This window comes from Nyctibius grandis, chromosome Z (genome assembly GCF_013368605.1).
Source record: "Nyctibius grandis isolate bNycGra1 chromosome Z, bNycGra1.pri, whole genome shotgun sequence".
NCBI classification, from domain to species: domain Eukaryota; kingdom Metazoa; phylum Chordata; class Aves; order Nyctibiiformes; family Nyctibiidae; genus Nyctibius; species Nyctibius grandis.
In genome coordinates, this window is record NC_090695.1 from 10998681 (window position 1) to 11021260 (window position 22580).

Below are 22580 nucleotides of genomic sequence, written 5' to 3' on the forward strand. Positions count from 1 at the left end.
GGGCTCACAGGTTCTGTTTTGGCCACCCATTTCAGCCTGAGGGAATTTGTCATACATGGAAATTATTTGCCTCTATAAGGAAGTGTCTGTGATCCTGGAAGAAGCATTCAGATTATACATAATGATAAGAGGATATATGTACCTGATATAGACTATTATTCAGAATTCGTCCTTGCCTCAGGATTTATTAGTTGTTTGGATAATAAGAGGTTGCCTGCTCTCACCTGAGAGTGTTGACCCAGTATCTTCAGGGAAAGCCTTGTCTTTAATAGTCACATTATTTACAGTGAGATTCTACTGTCACAAGTGGCTCTATACTGAGTACTAAATCTTGGCTCCTTCTTTTCTTAGTTACATGGATGATTTATTCTTTTGCTGTCTTGGCCTCTTTAATTTTTCAGATGCTCTGTAAGATGAAACTAAGAGGAGAGACTGCAATCTTTAATCATAAATCCATAGTCAGTAAATCACTGTATTGCAAAGCTAAATATGAGCTCACAGATGCTAAATAAATTAAAAAAGGGAATCCATGAGGTGCAGACTGAAGGAGGCCTGTGTTCTGAGTCCTCTTCTACGTGCACTCCATGGATGATACAAATTCGTTGTAGTGGCAGCTGGTGACTTTGGCTGGTTTCGCTCTTGGTGCTGGGTTCTTTTTTCGTTGCCAAATGGAAGGAATCATAAAGACACTTGACAGACATCTCTCTGCAAGGAAGGCTGAATAATACAGGAAAATTGTTTTTCAAGAAACAAAACATAACTGCTTAATCTTAGACTTACTTCTGCCAAGGTATAATCTGACACAATGTTTGTGTCATTCCTTTATATGAAGCTAGACATGAAGATTATTCTGTTAGCTGCCCGAACAACAGTCTGTCGTAAATACATTCCGCATATTGTAGGTTTTTATTATGTTTTCTCTATCCTTACTTTTCATGTGTTGTGATAGGAGCAAGACAGATAATTCAAAATTTTTCCTTTGTCAGGAAGAGTTTATTCCTGTGCTTGGGAGTGATTGAGTACTTAATTTGCTTTGCTTTTATTCATTTAGGGCACAGTGCTTTACATCTTGCAGCAAAGAACAGCCACCCTGATTGCATTAAGAGGTTACTTCAGGTAAAGTAGAAATTAAATTAATTTTTATTTTTGAAGTTTTCCTTTTGTTCCTCTAGATTGGTTCTGCTGGATATTGACACTTTTCCTGCTAATAGTCTGCATCACACTCCTATACTGTTGTCCTACCTCCTTGCAATCAAGAGAGGTGCTTGAGTTTAAAGACCTTTTAGGCACTGTGAATGGATGATAGAAAACAGTGCGTTATCTTTCCTGAGTGGTCCACAAATACAGTTTTCCGTGTGCAGCTTATCCGACATAGCAGGGCTGCGTTTCAAGCAGGTTGCAGCTTCTGTTGTAACTTTCTGTGTTTTGTCTGTGTGGTTAGATGGCTTGGAAGTAGATGGCTTAAGAGGTATAGGGGAAAAGGATTTTTGACTTCTAGGGGGATTTTGATATTGTTCCACTGGAATGCTTTCTATCTGTTGTTGACCACAGAAATGTCTGTCAAGTTTAAAGTCAAAGGGAGAAGAAGCAAAGTAGTTTAGATGCTAAAATATGGAAATACTCAAATCCTCAGTGAAATGAAGCAAAGGACAGTGAGGGGTTAGAAAGAGACTAGAAGGAATGGGGAAAGAAAATAAGAAAAACAAAAATGAAGACGAAGAGAAGATTCTCCTGGTGTTGAGGCTGAAGATGTGTGTTAGTAAGCAAGGAGAGACATTGTCCATCTTGGCTTCATTTCAGAAAGCCAGGTGAGTTTTGGTGGAGGTGATCAGAGGAATAGGACAGATTTTTAGGAGTTTGGAGTTATTAGTAAGACTGTGGCTCAAACTACAGATGAAATAATGAATAATAACCCTGCTCGATGCAGTGATGCAGAAAGAGAATGGATCCCATATCCCAACCTCTAAATTGCTTTTCCCTGGTTGCCTCAGGATCTCCACTTGTCCTGTGACTGACCCCAGTCAAAGTCTCTGACGATACTGGGTCTAATTTCACTGATTCCCACCTCCATACTCATTGCAATCTGACTCCCCTGTTCCTCCACACCTGGAAAGGGTTATCATTAACCACTGAGGCTCCCCTTTTTGGAAATTCATATCTACTACGGCTAACTAAAACCCATTTACAACATAAACAGTGACATCAAGCTGTGACTGGTGGTATTGCATTCAACAGCGTGATCAGCTCAGCAACTAGATGTGTGTTATTTCAGGGTCCTATCTTTTCGTGTCCAAAGAAGGGCAACGAAGCTGGTGAAGGGTCTAGAGCACAACTCTTACGAGGAGCAGCTGAGGGAACTGGGGTTGTTTAGTCTGGAGAAAAGGAGGCTGAGGGGAGACCTTATTGCTCTCTACAACTACCTGAAAGGAGGTTGTAGCGGCGTGGGTGTTAGTCTCTTCTCCCAAGTAACAAGTGATAGGACAAGAGGAAATGGCCTCAAGTTGCACCAGGGGAGGTTTAGGTTGGATATTAGGAAAAATTTCTTCACCAAAAGTGTTACCAAGCATTGGAACAGGCTGCCCAATGAAGTGGTGGAGTCATCATCCCTGGAGGTATTTAAAAGATGAGTAGATGTGGTGCTTAGGGACATGGTTTAGTGGTGGACTTGGCAGTGTTAGGTTAATGGTTGGACTTGGTGATCTTAAAGGTCTTTTCCAACCAAAAGGATTCTGTGATTCTATGATTCCTTTTCTTTGCTGTAAACTAAAACTACAATCTTCTGTACGAAACAAGTCTTGATAAAGTTTTGGATTTTTTTTTTCATTTATTACTTTGTAGTCTAGATTGATCACTAGTAGCTGGTGGCTTGTAGTACCACAAAATATAACTGAATTATTGATGCTTTAGTTTTCACAAATTCAAATGAAGCCTTATTGCCTTTGGCAGAAATAATGCAAGACTAATTGCCTTAGGACATGGTTGCTTTATCTCTTAACTGTAATGTAAAAAAAAAAGCTTTTCTGAGGCAAGGGAGAGAGTTTCTTTCATTTTCTGTTTCCTGATTTAAATTGTTCTGAAACGATAACATTTTTTAGAGATATCTCTCTCACCATAAATGTTTCCTGTGGCTTCAGTATAAGCTGGTACCAAGAAAGGAGAGACCAGATTGGTACAGAGGAAATCTGTGCCTTTCTTCAGTGTTCTTTCTGGCGTTGCTCATAAAATTTTTCAGCAGTCTGTCCTTAGTATCATACATGTGTTTTATTTTGTTGGTGTTTCTCTAATTGCTTTTTTCCCTTCTCCTTATTGAACTGTGCAGAGTAAATGTGCAGCAGACAGCACTGACAATTCTGGGAAAACAGCTTTACATTATGCAGGTAACTTCTTTATTGAAAGCTTGTACCATCTCTTTTGTTGTGCTTGATATTCCTAACTCTTCAGCCTGGTGGAGCTTTTTATGTTCTAGTTACATAATTCTAGTGACTGCACCTGATGGTTTACAAATTTCAGGGTTTTTTTTAGATAAATACTGTGAATAGTGAATTTCAGCTAATTACAGTCAATGAGCTTAACTTGCACTCTTGCAAGTGCAGAGCCATTGGAATAAATAAGATTAGGTTGATTTTTATTTCAGTCTTTAAAGATTATATCTTCTCTTGCTAATTTGGATCACGAATATTTGTTGTATTTCTGCATGCAACTTGCTGTTCATCCTTTTTGCCTTTCTTTCCTTCCTTCTTAAAACAGTGAAATTCAGTTTGATTTGTTTTTCTTGGACCCCACTGTAATGCTGCAGTATTGCAAGGGAAGCACAGAACACAAATTTTGAAAATGAGGTTTAATGGACTTTCATGTTTGTCTTTTTTTTTAAATTTTTTTTTTAGCTGCATGTGGTTGTCTTCAGGCAGTTCAACTTCTCTGTGAACACAAATCTCCAATTAATGTCAAAGATTTGGTACGTACCTCTTCTCCCATTGTGTACTTCAGATACTTCAGAGCTTTTACCACGTGGCACTCCAGTCAATCTCAGGTGTAGCAGTTCAAAACAATACTATGCTTATGTTTCTTCTTTGATTTCTGTGGTGGAGGAAGTTCCTTTTGCAGCTTGCCGTAGCAGAGGTGAGGAAGTACTTCACAGTCTAATACAGTAGTGGCAGGATTTGCTGCTCGTTAAATTGAGGCATTGGTACAAGTAGCTGGAATCAATTTTGATATGTTCAAAACATGATTAAAAGTCTTACCATTGACTCCGGTGGGCTCTGGAAAAGGCCCATTTTGTGGCCAAATGCTGTGAAATGCTCACAAAGCCCAAGCATAGTATGATAAGCCTGAGGGGAAAAATTATACGTGAGGTAGTCTAAAGGCTCAGGGACACTGCATCCACTATTATGAAATGTTTACAACCAACCAGGTCTACTTTGGGGAATGATGCAACTGACTAATAGAAAACCCTCTGATGATAAAGGGAGGGCACGTGACAGAAATGAGGCACAAATTTAAAAAAAAAACCATAAAAATATTTAAACTTGTTTGTTTGTTTGTTTTTTACGTAGATCTATTTCCTTCTTACCTGGTCTTTCTAAAACAAAAAGCTGTCACAGAGGTTAGGCCTAAAATTCCAGCAGAGGCAGAAAAGGTTTGTTCAGTCTTAAGAAGAGAAGGCTGTAGGAGTATCTTAAAAATGTCCCCAGATACATCATTATTGATCATAGGGAAGAGGGGGCCAGACAACCTCAAAGGTGCATGACAAAATGATGACAAGCAATAGTCAGAATTTGGGCAGTGGATGTAATTGGGAAATTCCAGTTAGGTACTAGGAAAAAAAAAAAATAATCTCACCATGAAGGTGGTCAAACACTCGAAGTGGTACTCAGAGACGTCATGGTGTCTCTGCCTTTGGAGATGCTTAAAACGACTGGGCAAGTCTCTGAGCAACGTACTGTAACTTGAAGTTTGCCTAGCTTTGGATTGAGAGCAAAGGGGGAGAAACAGCAGATGACCTCTAAAGGTGTCTTCCAACTACGTTATTCTGTGGTTATATGAAATGTTGTATTTTTGCTTTGTACTTAGTTAAAATTATCATTTTTGTTGTGGAGCTACTTAAAGGTGTTGTGTAGTTCCAAGATCGTTAAGCAAACAGCAAAGGGAGTACAAACAGCAAAAAGCGTTCCCACTCCTAATGCTTTGCATCCCCAGTGGTCAAGAAAGGAATTAAAGTAAACTCAGCTACATTTATGATACATGAGAAAAATGTACTGATAGCGCCTTGTTTGTGCTATATAGAAGTAGAGTTCATAGCTGACCTTTGTAAGCGGATGGATTATTGTTCATAGTTTCTTTAAATGTATTCCTAGGATGGGAACATACCTCTGCTGCTTGCAGTGCAAAATGGTCATACAGAAGTCTGCAAATATCTTCTGGATCATGGAGCAGACATCAACATCAGGGATAAAAATGGAAGGTACAGCAGGTTAACATGTTAATTCTTCCCCAAGGCTGACTGTCAAATGAAGCTTTCTTCTCAAATCCTTCCCAAAATTGTTATTAGGTGAAATAATGCCTTCTATACTAGGCAGCACCTCCTGATTGTTGAGAAAGCTTACAGGATTCTACCTAAAGGGAAAAGTGAAACAAACTATGCAACTATAAAACTAGATGTGCCTGTACAATTTCCCTTGGGCTACCAGAGCAGTAAATCCCATTTTAAAATAATTTCTACAAGAATCTGATTGATAGCACTTACCGACACATCACTTTGTACATGTCCCAGTTTTAAATGCTGCTCTCTTCTTGGCATGAGTTAGCTTCTCCAACTTAAATCCTAAAACTGTTACTTGGGAGCAACATCTGTGGAGGGTTCTTTTTTCTGCCATAATGCAGCCACAGCAGCAAGAGAAAAATACAGTAAAGCTATATAGTGGAGATGCTGTTGTCTTAGCAGGTACCATTTAAGAGATTTGTTGCATTAACAGATAGTGTGTGTGTGCCAGAAAACTGTTTTTGAAAAGCAACATCGTTGTAGTGAAAAATGCACTTGGTTTGATGATACTGATGAAGATCAGGAGTCCTTGAAAATTATGGACTGTTCTATAAACAGTTGGTTAAGCTGTGAAGGTAAAGCAGGATGCTGAGAAGACTTGTCACTTAAACCTGATAACAATCTTGATTATTGTGTGTGATACAATGCTCATATTGTTCTTTGGCAGCACCTGGGGGGATAAGGCTGGGCCCTAACTTGTTTTTTATCAGTCCAAAGTTTATTAGCGCACGCTTTGTTTTAAGTTGTCTAAAGAAAACCCCTTTGTTGTCTTTCTTGGTTTGAATGGCCTCATCGGTGCTTTGAACCTGAGGTGCTGCCCAGTCTGGGATCTCTGCCTTCCCCTCGCTCTTTTACTGTTTAATCAACAAACAGTGTTAAGTGTTTCTAGTTTAATTGGGTGAAGGTGTTTCTGTCATAAATAGGACAGACTTGCATCTTTGTATTTTCTTCTTTAAGTACGTACTGTGTGTAGAAGCAAAAAAAATAATATAACATGGAATATACCATTTTACTTCTTGCTTTCCTGCTGGTAAGGAGAGAGACTACTCTTGCATCTCGTGTTCACAAAAGTGGTTAAGTTTTTACTGAAAAAGGAGAAGCCTTGTTGGGAGAGGAAGGGAATAACCTTTGAAAATGGCATCTCCAATTTCCTGTCTTGTCCAGACTAAGTGAATTATTTTGATAATCTAAAACCATCCCTGTAACTCTGGAGGTGGTATCCAAGTTGCCACTCAGCGCTACTTTTTAGCACAACACTTCAACAACCATCACTTCTCCAGGGCTCACCCGTTATGAGGAATATGTTTAATTCATCAGTGAAATGATTGTCTTAATACCTAGCAAACACCATCACTGTAGTAACTTTGCAGTTTCATATCTGCACTGAGGAATGTGTTTGCCAGTGAACTTGGCCAACCTATTAGCTGTGTTCTTATGTTGAGAAGGGAGAATTATGTCTAAGCAGGAAAGCACTATTAAAGCATGCTTGAAAGGTGGGGTTTTCTGTGTGTCTGTAATTATTCTGTACATCTTTTATGGCCCCTTCAAGTAATTTGAGAAAAACAGATACCACCTGTTAGGAAAACAATCCTTCTGTGTGCTACCCTTACTCTAGGATCTGGCACTGTCTAGCTGCCCTGTGTTGGAGAGGAAATTGAGTGTGCTCTCATGGACTTTTTTTTTTTTTTTTAAACTGAAAGTAGATTAGGATTTGAGGTCAAACCCATCTCTCACTCTTATTGAAGAGCTTTGAGATTTGTTTGGCTTTTTGGTTGAAATCCGTTTGTTTATTTTGTCTTAAAAGCAACTTGTGAAGGACAGCAGCAGTGAAATAAATGGTTTCACATTGTACCACCAGTTGCCGAGCTGTACTTGGAGTGTGGCAGTGAGATTTGATAGTCTAACTTCATCCTGCAGCCATTTCTGTCTGTGACTCTTCTCTTAGCCCCAGGAACCCATTTTTAGAAATCTTTGGAGACATGTGCAAAGCATGCCAGATCTTTCCAGAAGGTCTAGCTGGGGAGTAGGGAGTATGGGGGAAGAGGAGGGAGGGGCAGGCAGGTGTTTGTAAGGAGAAACAACAGTTACATGTAGGTGTCAACACACATGTTGATAAAATCTCGGACTTCATTGCACAGTAGCTGTCACACTTTTTTTCGGAAAAAATGAGCTGCTGCTTAAAGAGTACACTCTTCATGCTTACTCTGTGTGTGTTTTGTTTGTTTTGTCCAGAACTGCTTTGATGATGGCTTGTGAAGCTGGTAACCTTAACATGGTGGAAGCCTTCCTTAGGAAAGGTGCAGATGTCAGTTTAGTAGATGTCTTTGGACAGAATGCCCTGCATTACTCCAAGCTCTCTGAGAATACTGGGATCCAGAATCTCCTGTCATCAAAGTTATCTCAGGATGTGGGTATGTAAGAGATGCCAATTTGAAGTTTGTCACTTCTTGAACTGGCTATATGTATGTTTAGCAATGAACAAATTTACTTCATAAGGTAGCCTGAAAAGTTTCAGAAGTTGTCTTCAAGATGGTCTGGCTGAGGCTTCCCAAAAGCAGCAAAATGTGGTCTTTGCCATAGATGGAATAAAGCAATGAGCAGGGCAAAAAGAGGTGTTTTGGAGAAAGAAAAGTTAAGCTGATGTAGCAGCATTGTGAAGTCTTGCATACAATTTGGAATAGATCCTTTTTTATTATGTGAAAGAGTAAGTGGAACATACAGCTCCTCAGTAGAGGGGTTGGAGAAGGAACTAATACAGGCAGAGTGTTTTATGATCAAACTAAGACGAATTTCTAAAGTAGGAAGCTAATGTGCAGAAATGGTGCAAGACTATAGTAGAACAAGAATTGTCACAATCCTTCAAATTTTATCTTAATATGAAACCCAAAAAGCAGCAGAGAAAGGATATGGTTCACATGGAATTTGGAAATTAAAGTATATTTCTCAGAATTCAGACAGGAATTCAAAAATCAAACCAACTATTTATGGTGTGGGAAGTAGAGCTGAGAGATGGGTTAGGAATGGCAAATAACTTTTTCTCTGATAGGTGTTCTTAATTCCCTTCTTTTCTGCTTCACAGATGCAAAGTCACCGACAAGAGCCAAGCAGGTATTTGTCCTTTTGGTTTTAAAAATACTCAGGCTATATAGACTTGTGACTTAAGAAAAAACAGTAATTGACATGACTAGAAGCACTAGTAAATGTCACTGTGAGGTGCACTGCCATTGACTACTTTGTAGTGTGAAAGGTTTTTGTTGCTTATTTAAGAAGTGTGTTTCAGGATCATTGCTTTTAGACTTAGCTCCTCTCTGTAACAGCAGCCAGCAACCTCAGTGAAAAAAGGAAGGGAGAGTCTGTGTGTATGTGCATATACGTGCCAGGAAGATACACCACTTTTCTCATGTGTAATGCAGGAGCTTGGCTTTTGGACTCAGTATCTCTTTGAACTGTAGAGAAGATGATCTAGGAAAGTTGCTGTTTCCAAAATATGCAATTGAAAGTTATCCCTGGTTACATCTTACTGGAGACCCTCACCTGTGAGAATCTCAGCAGATTTAGGCAATTAAATTAGTTTCTTACATTTTTTATTTAGTATCATATCTTGGAGTGCAAGTAGACCTTGTAGACCTGCTGGTGGCTGGAAAGTGGACAAGGGTGCAATGCATTGGTTCATTCCTTCTCTGAGTGGAGAGATGGGTTTCTCAGGGAGCTCAGGCAGAAGTTGATGGAGAGGAAAGATAGTACCCATTAAGAATGGCATGACTGGGCTATGTATGAATGGAAGTATTTAAGATTACTAGTGCTAAACCTATTGTCAGCTTCTGCTTTTTCACTAAATCTTGTTTGTTTTCACTGAAGCATGGATTACAGGGGGGCAGGTTCTTATTGTCAGGCATGTTTAATATCTTTGTGTTAGTAGAGGTGTAGTCTTTACATAGAAAAAACAATAAGGCACTGCATGAGCTGCTAAAGTTGATATTAATGTGGGATTTTTTTTTTTTTTTTTTAAATAAAACAACTTGCTCGGACTTTACTAACCAAACTAACAAACCTACCTTTTCTGGCTGGTGAAACTTTCAGCATGATCAAGGCTCTAAATTAAGTTCAGAAAGAAGTGGAACTCCAAAAAAACGCAAAGCCCCACCTCCTCCTATCAGCCCTATTCAGGTAAAGAAAAGACCAATTTTGAGATGCTTTTCAGAGGTGAAAAGCATTTTGAACATTATGTGAATGATGTGGGCTGGATTTGCTCTGTCACTGTTATTTTATATGCCTGTCCTACCATGAGTGCTTTTCCTGACGTTGGGATGACACCATGAAAGCAAATGTTGGTTATGTTAGCTAAGCAAAATTGCTTGAAATACAGCATGGTCTAAGATACAACTGTACAAATTTTACTGTACGATTGCTTCTTCCATATAAAGTTGAAGATCTCCTGGTTTTGCCAACTTCTATAAGTAAATAATTATGTATATTACAATTATATATATATGTACACATTATTATATGTATACATACATACGAAAGTAAAATAAATAGATTTATGTAGTATCAAAATGCAGTTTAACAGTTAGGTTTAATGTTAAACTGGAATGTTACCTGTATAACAGCTACACTGCATATGTAATACTGACTCAGAAGAGCACTGAATAATTAGATCTGCTCTTTGAAACTAACTTAGAGTAACTTATGTTAGTGCAGGAGAAAGTACTTTTTAATGTGCCTATGTGTGTGTGTGTATATATATGGGCATATGTTAGAGAGGTAGTTGTATGTACATGTATGTGTACATACCTATTTATATAAAATCTCTTACAGCTTAGTGATTTGTCCTCTCCTCACTCATCAACTTCAACTCCCATGACTGGAAAAGGGCAGGCTTTCTTTGCTGATCAAGTGTGCAAGGTATCAGTTTTCTGTTCTTATGAAGCTTAGGGAAGAAAAGTATAGTATCTTAATAAATGTGTTTTGCTTAATAACTGTTTTGCTGACTGCAGAGTCTCCTGTGAATTAATTAGCTGAGTTTTAGGAACAAATCTATTACAATGTAATTTATAAAGCAAGTGTGGATTACTTTAATGTTTACTGAATGTGTAAATAGAATTAGGTCATAAATTAGTTAGTATTTAAGAATATGGTTATGAATGTAAGTATTAATGCTGTGCAAGCTCATTACCTAATACCAGCAAAGTGCACAGCATTGTACGATGCAAAAAGTAGAGACCCTTTCACCAAAAGACATCAGGGAAATGGTTGAGTGTGTTCTGTCTGATCTTTACCTTACGGTATTGAAGATTTTTTTATTTTTATATATATATATATATATATATATATATGTATATATATGACAATATATTGCTGTTATTTATCCAGGGGCTAAATATGCCAGACTATTTATGGGATAGTTGCCCATATTTCATTAATATTTAATGAGAATTGGGCAATGGAACTTGAATGGCTTTAGCAGATTTTGAAATACTGGCTACATACTACAATTAAACAAGACTCCAGAAATAAAACACACCCAGGCTTTATCCAGCAAGATCTATACTGTCTATACTTCTCTTTGGTGAACTCTTAAACCTTACATCTGCTTTCTGTGAAAGCGTTTTCTTTTGGTGTCTCAGCAGGAAGAATTCAGCTCCTTGCATCGAGATAATAAAGACAGACTGAGTGACAGCACAACAGGTATATAATAATCCTTATTTTCATATTTGGTTGGGTGTTTTAGGTGGTGTGAAATGTTGAAATCTGGTCAGAAATCCTCTGTGCCTTGGCACTTGGAACATGAGACACAATAGGTATTGGAAGTAATGTTTTGTAATTTCACTAGCAGCTCCCAACCAAAACCTCCTGCTTCTGTTGGGTGATCTAACACATTTTTGGGGAAAGAGTTTCTAGGAACAGTTTGCTTGCTCACTACACTTAGTGTTCATGGGAACAAACTGTTTAATGTGAAAGGTTAGAATACTTACCTAGATAGCATTTCAGCTTCTTGAAAGCTTTTGAATCTTTTTTTTTTTCTCCAAAGGTGCTGATAGTTTATTGGATGTGAGTTCTGAAGCTGACCAGCAAGATCTACTTCTGTTGATGCAAGCAAAAATTGCTTCTTTGACATTGCACAATAAGGAGCTGCAGGACAAATTGCAGGTGGCATATTTTTGTGCTGTTCTAGAGCTCTCTTAATCTGCTAGTAGAACAAAGAACTGCTTACCGTTTTAAAGAGAGGTACTGTGAAGACAATTTAATGAGCTGCTTGGTGGTAAGATCATGGAAACACTCTGCTCCAAAGGATTAAACCAGTGTTTTGATCTTTTTGCTTTTCCCATAAATTACTGAATAACTTTGTTTATTATGATAACCACATTCTAAAAGATGTTGTTAACAGTTGTGTTAGCAGAATTTTAATTTGCATAGCTTTGATTATTAGCTTATGGAGATCAGCCCAGACTTTCAGAGGAGCTTGGCACTTACTGCCTTCTTACTGCTGTAGATGACTAAATGGGAGCAGCTGGGTTTTGATTTTTCTAAAACTTTCTTACATGGTGCTTTAATTTTCTCTCTCTGTGGGATGTGGCAAGATCCCTTGCTTACTCTATTCTAAAAAATGTAATCATGTATTTGTTTTTATTGTGCAATTGTTTGGGTTTCTTTCTGCACAGGAAAGAACACCTAAAGAAGTGGATTCAACCACAGAAGCTTATCATTCAACCCAGACAGAGTTTGAGCAAACAGCAGATAGACAAAATGAGTTCTCGGCTCAAGAGCTGAAGTCTACATTAAGTGCCACCCAAATTCAAGAAAAGTTGACAAGCCCTAGTGAAGTAAAAATGAAGTACCTCCAGGAAGACTTAAAGGATGTGCAGAGGAAATTAGACAATTCTGAAACCACAAGAAAGCACACAGAAGCTCAGGTCCACTCTAGAGTCCCAGAAACCGATCATTTAAATAGCACAGACATTTCAGAAAATGGTTCTGATCTTAACCTGAAGTTCCAAGAAACTCAAAACAGGTATGAGGAAGCTGTGAAAGACGTTTTGAATGTACAAAGGCAAATGAAGCTGGGTCTTGTTTCCTCTGAAAGTGAAGAAACCAGTTCTGATCTGAGTAGGTTGAAGGTTACATGCGGAGAAGTTGAAATGCTTAAGCAAGAATTGAAGAGAGCATTGGAGGAAAGTGAAAGACAAAAAGAGAACATGAGAGAGCTACAGAAAAAGTTTGAAGAAAGAGAGCATAATGTGGCAAGCAAATTGTCTGTGGAAGAGTGTGAGGAAATGAAGAATTCATATTGTTCAGTTATTGATAACATTAATCAAGAGAAAGCACTGTTGATTGAGAGGTACAAAGAAGGGCAAGAAGAAATTAAAAGGCTCCAGGACAAGCTGACAAATCAGACACAGTTGGAATCTAGTCCTGAAGCTGGAGAAATGAAGAATGCAATGCACAGAATGATAGATGAGCTTAAAAGACAACTTAGTGAATTGTCTCAGTTGTACAAAGAAGCACAAATGGAGCTTGAAGACTATAGAAAGAGAAAAACTCTAGATGATATAGCTGTGGACTACATTCCTAGAGATGAACATGAGAAACTGATGCAGGTAACAAATTCTTTGAAATACGAAGCAGAGAATGAGTTGTCAGAAATTAAATCCCAGTACACAAAAGTATTAGATGAAGCAGAAGAACTAAAGCAACTGTTAGACACTCAGAAACAAAACTCTTTGCCAATTACTGAACACCATGAGGTGATGAATGCACTCAGAAATACTGTAAAGGAAATGGAGGAAGAAATAAATGAGCTCAAAGGACTGCTTACCAACAAGGAAAGCGAAGTAAGAAACTTACAGAAGGAATTACTGGAAGAAAAAGCTGCAATTAATGAAGCAATGGTACCCAAGGCTACATATGAAAAGCTGCAATCTTCACTAGAGGGTGAAGTTAGTGTTTTGTCATCCAAACTGAAGGATGTAATCCAAGAGAAGGAAAATGTGTCCTTAGATGCTATGCAACTGAGAAATGAAGTTTTGCACTTGAAAGAAGAGAAAGAAGGTATGCAGACTCTGCTTGAAGCGAAGGAACGGGAGGTGACTGGTCTTCACCAAAAGTACCATCAAGCTCAAGAAGATCTTCTTGAAATGAAAAGATATTCTGAAAGCTCATCAAAACTAGAGGAGGATAAAGATAAAAAGGTTAGTGATTCACTATGGTGGAGGGGTAATACATGAGTTCAGACTGCAAAACGTGTTGGATGGTGCATGCGTGACCTGATAGATGATGCTGTGTCAAGTGTCACAGAGTGGAGTAACTTTTGAGTGCATTTGTCCATCTAAAAATTCAGATATCAAAGTCAAAGAAGTTTTCAGTGTTTAACTTTACAGTTGGTCTCCCTCCCCTGTGGAGATGTGCATGGTCTTTCAATGTACCTCTTAAGTTCTGCTTAGGTGGGTTCACACTGTTCAGGCAACTGAAGTCAAAGACGTGGATTTACAGCAGGAAGAGACTCTGGAGGAGACAAGAAGACAAAAGATCAGAAAGGAGCAAAAATTCACTATTCTGAGTTTACCATATCACCTCAACCTTAGCATGACTTGACTGTTTTTCCTCTGCAGCCACCATATCTGTCACTACAAATTCCTTTATAAAAAGCTATATGTTTTGCTAGCTGTAAATAGCTGACCTATGTTTGGGAATCGCAATCCTTGTTTGTAAATATTGCTGGCTTTCAGAACAAGGTATGCATTTTGAATTGACTGGGTTAGGAGCGGGGATAGAGAAGCATTGTAACCCTTTGCTTACATGTTGTCTCTCTTTGTCCATTGAGTTTATTTACATCTTGTTTTTTCCCACTTCTTAAATTTAAGTCACAAATAACCCCAAGATGAGACCCACAAGAATGCAGTATGCCTTGCAGTTTTTCATGAAAACCTCTTTTTTTCCTCCCTAGATCAATGAAATGTCCAAGGAAGTTAGCAAGTTAAAAGAAGCACTGAACAGCCTTTCTCATCTTTCCTACTCGACCAGTGGCCCCAAAAGACAAAGCCAGCAGCTGGAGGTGTTGCAACAGCAAGTGAAGCAGTTGCAAAACCAACTGACTGTAAGTGTGATACTTTGTAAAGCCACCATTATTCCCAGTTCTCCGAAGATGTGTGTGCCATTCTTCACTATGCCTTATTTAAAATGGAGCAGTCAATGAGTACAAGGAAAGGAATTTTCTTCCAGTAATTCTATAATTTCTCTGTTTCTCTGAAACATATAGGAATCTGCAAGTCATGAATTGCTCTTTAGAAATAGTCTAACTAAATAAAACTGTTTTCCCCAATATATTTCCTCAGATCAATAGTGGAGCAAAGTTGCTGCACTTGTAGTGGAATGTAGTGACCAGACCTGCTGCTGAGACCTTGATTTGTGAAAAATAATGGCCAATGTGCAGTGGATTTGTGTGTTTTTTCAAGAACATTCATCAGCTGAAGTCATTTTGTTTTTTTTTAAAGCTGAAATAAGTTTGACTTTCTGGAAGAAAGTAATCACTGAAGGCATGAAGTTTCAAATCAAGCAAATCCATCTGTTTATAGGGAGGACAGGTTATTCTCTGAAATTCTGAACTGCTTAAAGATTTTTTTCTTAATTGTATTTGTTTGTGCATGAAAAGTCCAGTCTTCTAAGCTGGGTTGAGTCATAATTGCTATTTCCAAGAGCTTGCCTGTCCAAAGGAGCACTTTAATTCACTGCTGAGAGTGAAAAGACCCTTGTTGAGAGCTCTGGAGTAACTCTGAAAGGAGAATTCCCAGCCTGACATGCTAAATGGCTTACCTGGTGTCTGCTTTCCTACCTTCCCCAGCAGATTACCTTGCAGTGGGGAGAAGTAAGTAGGCAGACAGTTAAGCCCTGCATCCTCTTGGTGTAAAGGCCCAGACTGTTTCTTATCCCAGTCCACCAAGTCTGAAAGGACCCTTCATCTCCCACTGCTTAAGGACCAGCAAAGTAGTGTAAGGTGCAGAGATATGCAACACATTAGGAAAGTGGGTAGGATTTAAAACAGGACAGAAGCATTGTTTCCTTCTTGTAGGCTGGCTTTCATAACAGCTTCATGTTTATTTGGAAAGATGGCTTCCAAAACGTGGGAGTCTGTGATGGTGAAAAAGCATGTTGCTTTCCTTGTTTGAATGTATAGTAATTAACTGAGGATTTCATGGATTAAAACCTCTGAAAGCACCCCCTCTTTGTGGGAAGGCGTTAGCTCTCAGATAGGTCACTGACTTCAGGGAAGAGCTCAGTTGCAGTTGAGGGTTGATTTGTCAGAATATTGTTGGCCTTCCTCAGTTCTGGTGGCTGATAAGCTGAGGAGTTATGTGCTCATTCCACATCTTTGCAGCTCAGTGCTTCTTACAGCTGATGTTGTCTCACCAGCTTTTTTACTGGGATGGGTAGAATTACAGTGTTTCTGTGGACCATGCTTTCGAGCAAATTATTTTTTGGGTGGCTAGTGGCACAGTACTGTCTGAGCTGATTTTCCCTGCATGCATAAGACTGTGGTTTGTAATTCCCCAGAGCTCTCTAAATCTAGTTTGTGAGTTCTGAATTCAACAGTTCTGAATGCCCTGTGACTTTCTGCTTCATTCTTTTCCAGGAAACAAAGAAACAACATCAGGAAATTGTCTCAGTTTACAGGATGCATCTTCTCTATGCTGTGCAGGTATGGTTGCATGTTGTCAGTTACACAGTGTTAGTATTTTAATGAAAGATGTTTCTTCTGCGGATCTAGTAAGAAGATCTAAGACATCCTACCCAAAAGGTGTGACTGTTTAAGCACAAATTTAACACTACTTCATTTTGGGAAACTGATCAAATTACTGTACCTCAAAAATAGTTTGAAAATCCTCTTAAAGAGTAGAGAGTTGCTTGAGTTCAATCATCCTTTCTTCTTTCTCCTCCTGTCTAGGGTCAAATGGATGAAGATGTCCAGAAAGTGCTTAAACAAATTTTATCCATGTGTAAAAGCCAATCACAGAAAAAGTAAACAAAAAAGCCAAGGAAAACTCTCCATTTTTATTAATCCTGTTATGGATGTTTATCTAGATTTGCCTTAACGTTAAGACTTAAAATTGGCAATTTGCTGCTTTTGTGTTATTGTGCTGTTTGTGAGGTGGATTTGTTTGTCTGTCTCTACCACTTGCCATGTGCATTTGCATGTGTGGTAACTAAACACATGCCTGCTTTTCATATCCAAAATGCAAGTATGTTCTTCAGGCTTTTTACTTAGGCCACTCCATGTCATGTTTAGCCTGAAAGTACTTTCTAGCTTCCTCCAATAGAGGGAGGTTAATCTAGAGGAAAGCACTCGTGTTGCCTGGGTAAAGTTGAAGTTCTCCATAAGGTCTTCTGTACTGTTTATAAGCTGCATGTTGTTATTGGGGATTAACTTAGTGGCTTGACGTTCTAGCACTCAGATTCCTGACACTTTGCCATACACAGTCTTCGGCAGAGCAGAAGTGAGCCCTGCAGCAGTGAGCAGGAGTAGGTATTTATGCTAAGCCGGAACATCAAACAGCTACACTTCTTAGTGTAATATTATTTAAGATTAACACACCATAAGGTAGCTGTCCCAACCCATCCAATACACTAAGTACACAAAAATCATACCGTACTTCATAGTTTCCTTGAACTGCCTGGTAGTGGAGTGAAACTATTTCAAAAGGTATAATCATCAGTTTATTAAGTTCTGTACCAAGCAGTACAGAAACATCTGTATAAACAACCCTTTATGATAGGTTTAGCTATCTATGCAAGTGTTGGCCATGAAGCTCAGGAACAAAACCAGAACGTGTACTTCAGACAAGGGATTCTAGTGAACACAGGATGTTTACAGTGAACGTCAATGCCTCATACTTCCTAACCTCACTTTTGTAAAGATCTTCTCTTCAGTATATTTTTATTGGCCCTCTAATGGATTTTTTTGTAACTAAACCATTTTTTCTACTTAATGTTTGCATTAAGCTTATTAACAAATATTTTTAGGTAATCGTGTTGTAGAGAGTTTCTTTTTATACCCCCAAGTATTCAGTAATAGTGAAGCATAGTGAAGTGTTTTCAGTTTGTAAAAGATCTGTACGGAATAAGAGACCTGTCTGTCAGTGTGGTCAAGAGCAGTGAAGTGTAAAACGCAGTTCAGCCTGCTGTTTCAAAAGGAAAAGTAAAAATGATAGGTAAAGAACAGCAAAAGGTGTCAAAAATTTCTACGTGTTGTTTCTAGAGGCTAGGGGCATCAGTAAAGCCTTTACCAGCACTTCTAAATTCAGAGTCAAATGAAAGTGCTTGATATGGTATAGTATGAAACTGTGGAAAAATGTTTCTAAGCACACACTGCACTTGAGGGTACAACCATTCTAACTAGCTTGCAGCTTCACTATGGTATTTGTTTTACTCCTGTTAGTGGATATGTCTCTAATAGAGAAATCTTCCAGAGCTATATAATCTATGAAGTTTATATAGAGACGTAATATGACAAGAGTCAGCAGTGCCTCAGGCTGACTGGACTCACAATGCTCTTCTATCAGATAATTCCTAACCCTTGCAAAACTAAAATGGATTTTAAAAGCAAAAAGAAAAATCACACCTTTGCATCAGTTAACCTTGGTGTTACTTTTCTTGGGTGGTTTAACTAATGCCTGCTAATTTTGAACAGTATTTTATAGTTAGCTGGTTTTGAAAATGCTCCAAAGAAATGTGAAAAGAATTTTGCTGCAGCACTTCAAAATGAACAAGATTTTAAGCATGCTAATGCTGCAAAGTATAAAACTTGATGAACCATTTTGTAGGTTGCCTGATGGATTTAGTCGTCCTCTTTGTTTTGGTTTGTATATTTATTACAATTATCTTTGTGGAATATTGAAAATTATATACTACAGCATAGCAAGTTTCTTTGTATGTCATTTACAAGAAGTTTCCTTATGCAGCAAATAAACTATTTGCAGTTTTTTCATCTTTGTTCTTTTTGTGTCTTCATTTACTTTTTGTATTGAGTGAAATCTCACTACACGTAGTGCAATTATGTTCTGTATCTCATGTCTCAGCTGTCAGATGTTCTGGGTTTTCCTCCCTGAAATTGCAGCTTGATTATTAACTTTTCTTGATCTGTCAGGTAGAATAGAATCCACTCCAAACCCCATGCAACCAGTTTTGCAGATGATGCGTTCTCTCTCTGATTGGTAAGTTCAGAGCCACCTCTCACGTGGACATTCTGCCAGAGGTCATACAGGTTTCCCATTCACCACTGGATGCATTGCAGCTAAGTTTAAAACTATCTTAGAGCAGTAGCACAGATGGGTGAGGTCCCACAATTTTTGAATACTGCGGTTCTCTGTCACTTAGCACTTCAGTCCATGCACAGAACTACGGTGAAAATACCTGTGTGTGTATATGCATATGGATATATGGATATGTATACTTCTCTTTAAACTCAGTGATAGTTACACATTCAGCCCCGTTGTCTTTTTTCATCTCTTCCTATCCTGAGTTTTATTTGAGAAACTAGTTTTTCAGTAACTTTTTTGCTAAGAATATCTTCCTGTCTGAGGGTGGAACACACAAATGGCACGAATTGCACCTCATTTGGTTACATCCTGGGGGTCAAGTAGCTCTTTAGCCTCTTGTAGAAAATTTCTGTAAGATACTCGGTACTGGGTTTCCTTTGAAGAAGGCTGCTGACAAACTGCTGTGCAGAATCTGTTCATGGTGAGATCACCTGGCAGAGAAGATCAGATCTGCTTTGCTGGTTTTGTGCCATCACAAGCAATGGGCCTGCTGCCTACGGTCTCCCATCTGAACTGCCATTTGTTTTCCTTGTGGATGGCTGGGTGCTAACTCTGTTGCATAACAGATCTTTTTTGGGGGGGCAGACCTGTGGCAGTCCTGCATTTTACCTTCAAAGTTGGTTGTTGCCACGTTCGAGTAGAAGTGCTTCCAGAGCATCATTGGTCTGGTGGTTATTTATTTCTGGCCTCCTGCCTGGGCAGTCATGACAGCATGGGTCTTCTCCTGGGCACCATTTTTATAGCTGATTTCTTTCCCCCTTCCCACTAAGTGTATGAGTACTGGGGATGAACAATCCTTTTACCAAACTCACAGACAGCAGGTTGCACACAACAGAGATAATCTGGTCAGCCTGCTCAGCTTAAGCATACTGGCTCCTCTCACCCATCCCATGCCCTGTGACAGTAGAGAATAGTGACAAATGGTGGCAGCAGACTACAGAGGACTGTGAGTGGGTTGCAGTTTGGGAAGAGACATCTGTTTAGGTCTACATTAAGGTAACTTCCCCCTGCCTCTCTTGCTGGAGAAAGAGAGTGAGTCCCTTTTTATTTGTGTCATCTGGGTGTCACAGTCTCCCTCTCTTGCCAGCCTAGGTAGTCACGAGAAGATCATGGGGAATGAAGTGATCCAGGAGATTTCAGAGGCAATCAGGAGGCTGCTTTTGCTGTGCCTGCCTGATGGACAGATCTTGTAGCTTCAGCCAACATGTAGTGGTAGTGGCACATAGCCAATACGTGAGCTCAGGGTGGTTGACTCTCTTGGATGAGTCTGGCTACCTGGGCACGCTCCACACCAGCAGGACAGCAGCACCCCCTTGCTCCTTTCCTCACCAAAGTGCGTGCGTGCTCCCACTGTGGCTTGTGGCTATTTCCTGCTCACATGCTCCCTATGCAGAAAAAGGAAAGTGATCATTGGTCCCCTTTTACCTAGTTTTGGTACGTTTTGGGTTTTTTCTGTGCAGTCCTGCTTATGGAGGACTGAGACCATCAGTGTTTGTCATTCCCCTGAGGCTGGGTTTTCAGAGGAAGATTGGGAGTAAAAGAAACAGTTGCTAGGTAGTTTTTTCAGGTACCTCATGGACAGAGGCACGAGACAAGAAGCTAGTATTTCCCCATGCTTGCTGAGCAGGAGGCTCAGTGATGGCAGAAAGGCCCTGCTGCTCTTCCTTCCACTACTCCCCTGGTCAACTAAGTGATGATGTGCTACGTGTCAGCACAAGACAGCAAAAGCCAAGGGAAGGCCAAGGTGCTGTGTGCTGCAGTAAGCCACAGCACAGTGCCCTAGGAGAAGCAACCCAGACAGGGCCAGTGGAAAAGCTGGCTGGGAGTCACTTGGCAGATGCTACATCACTATGTGGAGCTGCCATTTAAAACCCACTTCATGTTATGTGAGTTTTCCTGAGCAATAGCTGGCTGGGGGTGGGAGGTGCTACGTGGTGTGTGGTTTCACTGCTCTGAATGTTTCAGAGCTAAATAAATTACTGTTGCTATACTTGTGTTTAGACCATAAAAACTGCTGTCTGGGGGGCTTTGGCAGTGGGGGGTACCAGCCTAGAGCGTGCAGGAGAGAGGAGGATAAGCAAGGAGCCTGGAGGTCCCTGTGGGCCACAGGGAGAGCTGCCGTCACGGCGGTGGAGCAGGTCTGTCCATGTGAGCCTTTGCCTGTCTGACCTGCCCCCAGGGAGGCTCTGGCTTGCATCGGGCCAACCAGAGCGTCCTGGGGCTCTCCCCACGCTGATGCCAGCCTTCATCTGACCAAAAGGCAGACATGAAAGGCTGAAGCAGTCTGCCCTTAAACATGGCAGAGACCCATGTGCTGCAGGGAAGAATCGCTGGCTCGAGCGGTGTGGTCAGACCTCCCAGCGTGGGGCAGGTCCTGGAGCAAAGGCAGCCTCTTCTGGCTTCAGCTGTCTGTGGGGCCAGGGCCTCAGCCCGCTGCTGCGGAAGGTCTGAGGATCCAGGCCGCAAAGCAGCTGCGTGGTGGGTCATGATGCTGCGTGTTGAAGAAACTCATAGAAAAGCTCCTGGAGGAGTTAGGTGTTGAGGTTTCAGAGTAGCAGCGTAGGCAGACGTGATGTAACCCAGCACGTATTCTGCAGGCACGAGCATAACTCAGGAAATTTTCTCAAACAAATAGAAGTGGGTGCAAGGCTTTTAGGGCAGATCAGTGGTTTAAATTTTCTGTTCACTGTGGTTTTGGTCTGACACAGGGAGCACTAAAAGTGCCCTGAATTTAATGTCAAGCCACAGTTGAAGAGTTTGAGTACCTTGAAACCTTCATCCATAGCAACACTGTCTGGTTCTGCAAACAAGGGTCACCGGGGCGCTTGTGGGTGCAAGCCAGCTCTCAGCAAAGCGTTTTGTAAAGTGAAGTTTCCAAAAGCTCTTGTTCATCCCTGCCTCCTCCTCCTCCTCTATTTGGATCCTTCACTGATCCTTTTGAAAATAAGTAATAGAGATACTAAGTACAGACTAGAACTATACTTTATTTTGGTTTTATGTCCGTGTTCTCAAGGCAGTAACAAATTAATTCTCCTTATGTTAACAGTCATTTCCCTAAACCCTGTGTCTTAGAATTATATACAGTGGTGAACTGCAGCTTAAGTGAATTAAAATCTGTGATTTAGTAAGTTTCTACTTATTTGAGGAAGCCTGCGATACGATTTTTGTAGCTCCAAAATAGTCCTACCAGCAGACCCTGCTGTTGGCAAGAAAGCCGTGTGCTTTGCTTGACACCTCCAAGCGTTGGGTTCCTCAGGTTATGACAGCATGTGACAAAATGTCTTCTAGGAGAAATGATGGCCTCTGTCTCGGACCCAGTGGTGTGGTCCTGGGGTGGTATGTCACCAACATTAGTCTCCTCTGACGGTCAGGTTTGCCCCTTTGCACAAGGAGTAGAGGTTTGTGCTTTTAGTCCTGCAGATACCAGTCCCACTGGTGGCTTCAGGAGGGTCTGTTTTGTGATAGAACTTGGTTGTTCCTGAGGAATTTTATGGCAACGCATCTGTCACTGTTTACAAACTTTTGGCTGCCCTGACAGACACATATTTACACAATCATCAGTTTTTCAGTCTATTATTTTAAAAGCCTGCTTGCATGCTGATCTGTCTAGATTCACAGTGTTGGCCCTCCTCGTACATTTTCCAACAGCCTGAAATGCTCAGACGGTTGGTAATGGGGCCTCCTACCAGCAGCTGGAGATTGGAAACAGGCACATCTTGGTGACATCATCC

At 40.1% G+C, this 22580-nt stretch overlaps 1 protein-coding gene across 3 annotated transcripts in view; it reads left to right on the forward strand.

The window, feature by feature from the left end:
• RAI14 (retinoic acid induced 14) overlaps nt 1-18423 on the forward strand; it is an 88305-nt gene extending 69882 nt beyond the window's left edge. Inside the window, exons 5-18 of one of the 3 annotated variants that reach the window (XM_068422261.1) lie at nt 1052-1116; nt 3320-3377; nt 3885-3955; nt 5355-5461; nt 7772-7950; nt 8619-8647; nt 9620-9706; nt 10358-10444; nt 11167-11227; nt 11571-11689; nt 12202-13728; nt 14484-14633; nt 16167-16232; nt 16479-18423. In XM_068422261.1, the coding sequence (XP_068278362.1) occupies nt 1052-1116; nt 3320-3377; nt 3885-3955; nt 5355-5461; nt 7772-7950; nt 8619-8647; nt 9620-9706; nt 10358-10444; nt 11167-11227; nt 11571-11689; nt 12202-13728; nt 14484-14633; nt 16167-16232; nt 16479-16556 (2684 nt within the window). In that variant the 3' untranslated portion in view covers nt 16557-18423. The remainder of the gene's footprint in view (nt 1-1051; nt 1117-3319; nt 3378-3884; nt 3956-5354; nt 5462-7771; nt 7951-8618; nt 8648-9619; nt 9707-10357; nt 10445-11166; nt 11228-11570; nt 11690-12201; nt 13729-14483; nt 14634-16166; nt 16233-16478) is intronic. The other 2 variants (XM_068422262.1, XM_068422263.1) reach the window with 2 other exon arrangements.
• The last annotated feature ends 4157 nt before the right edge of the window (nt 18424-22580 follow it).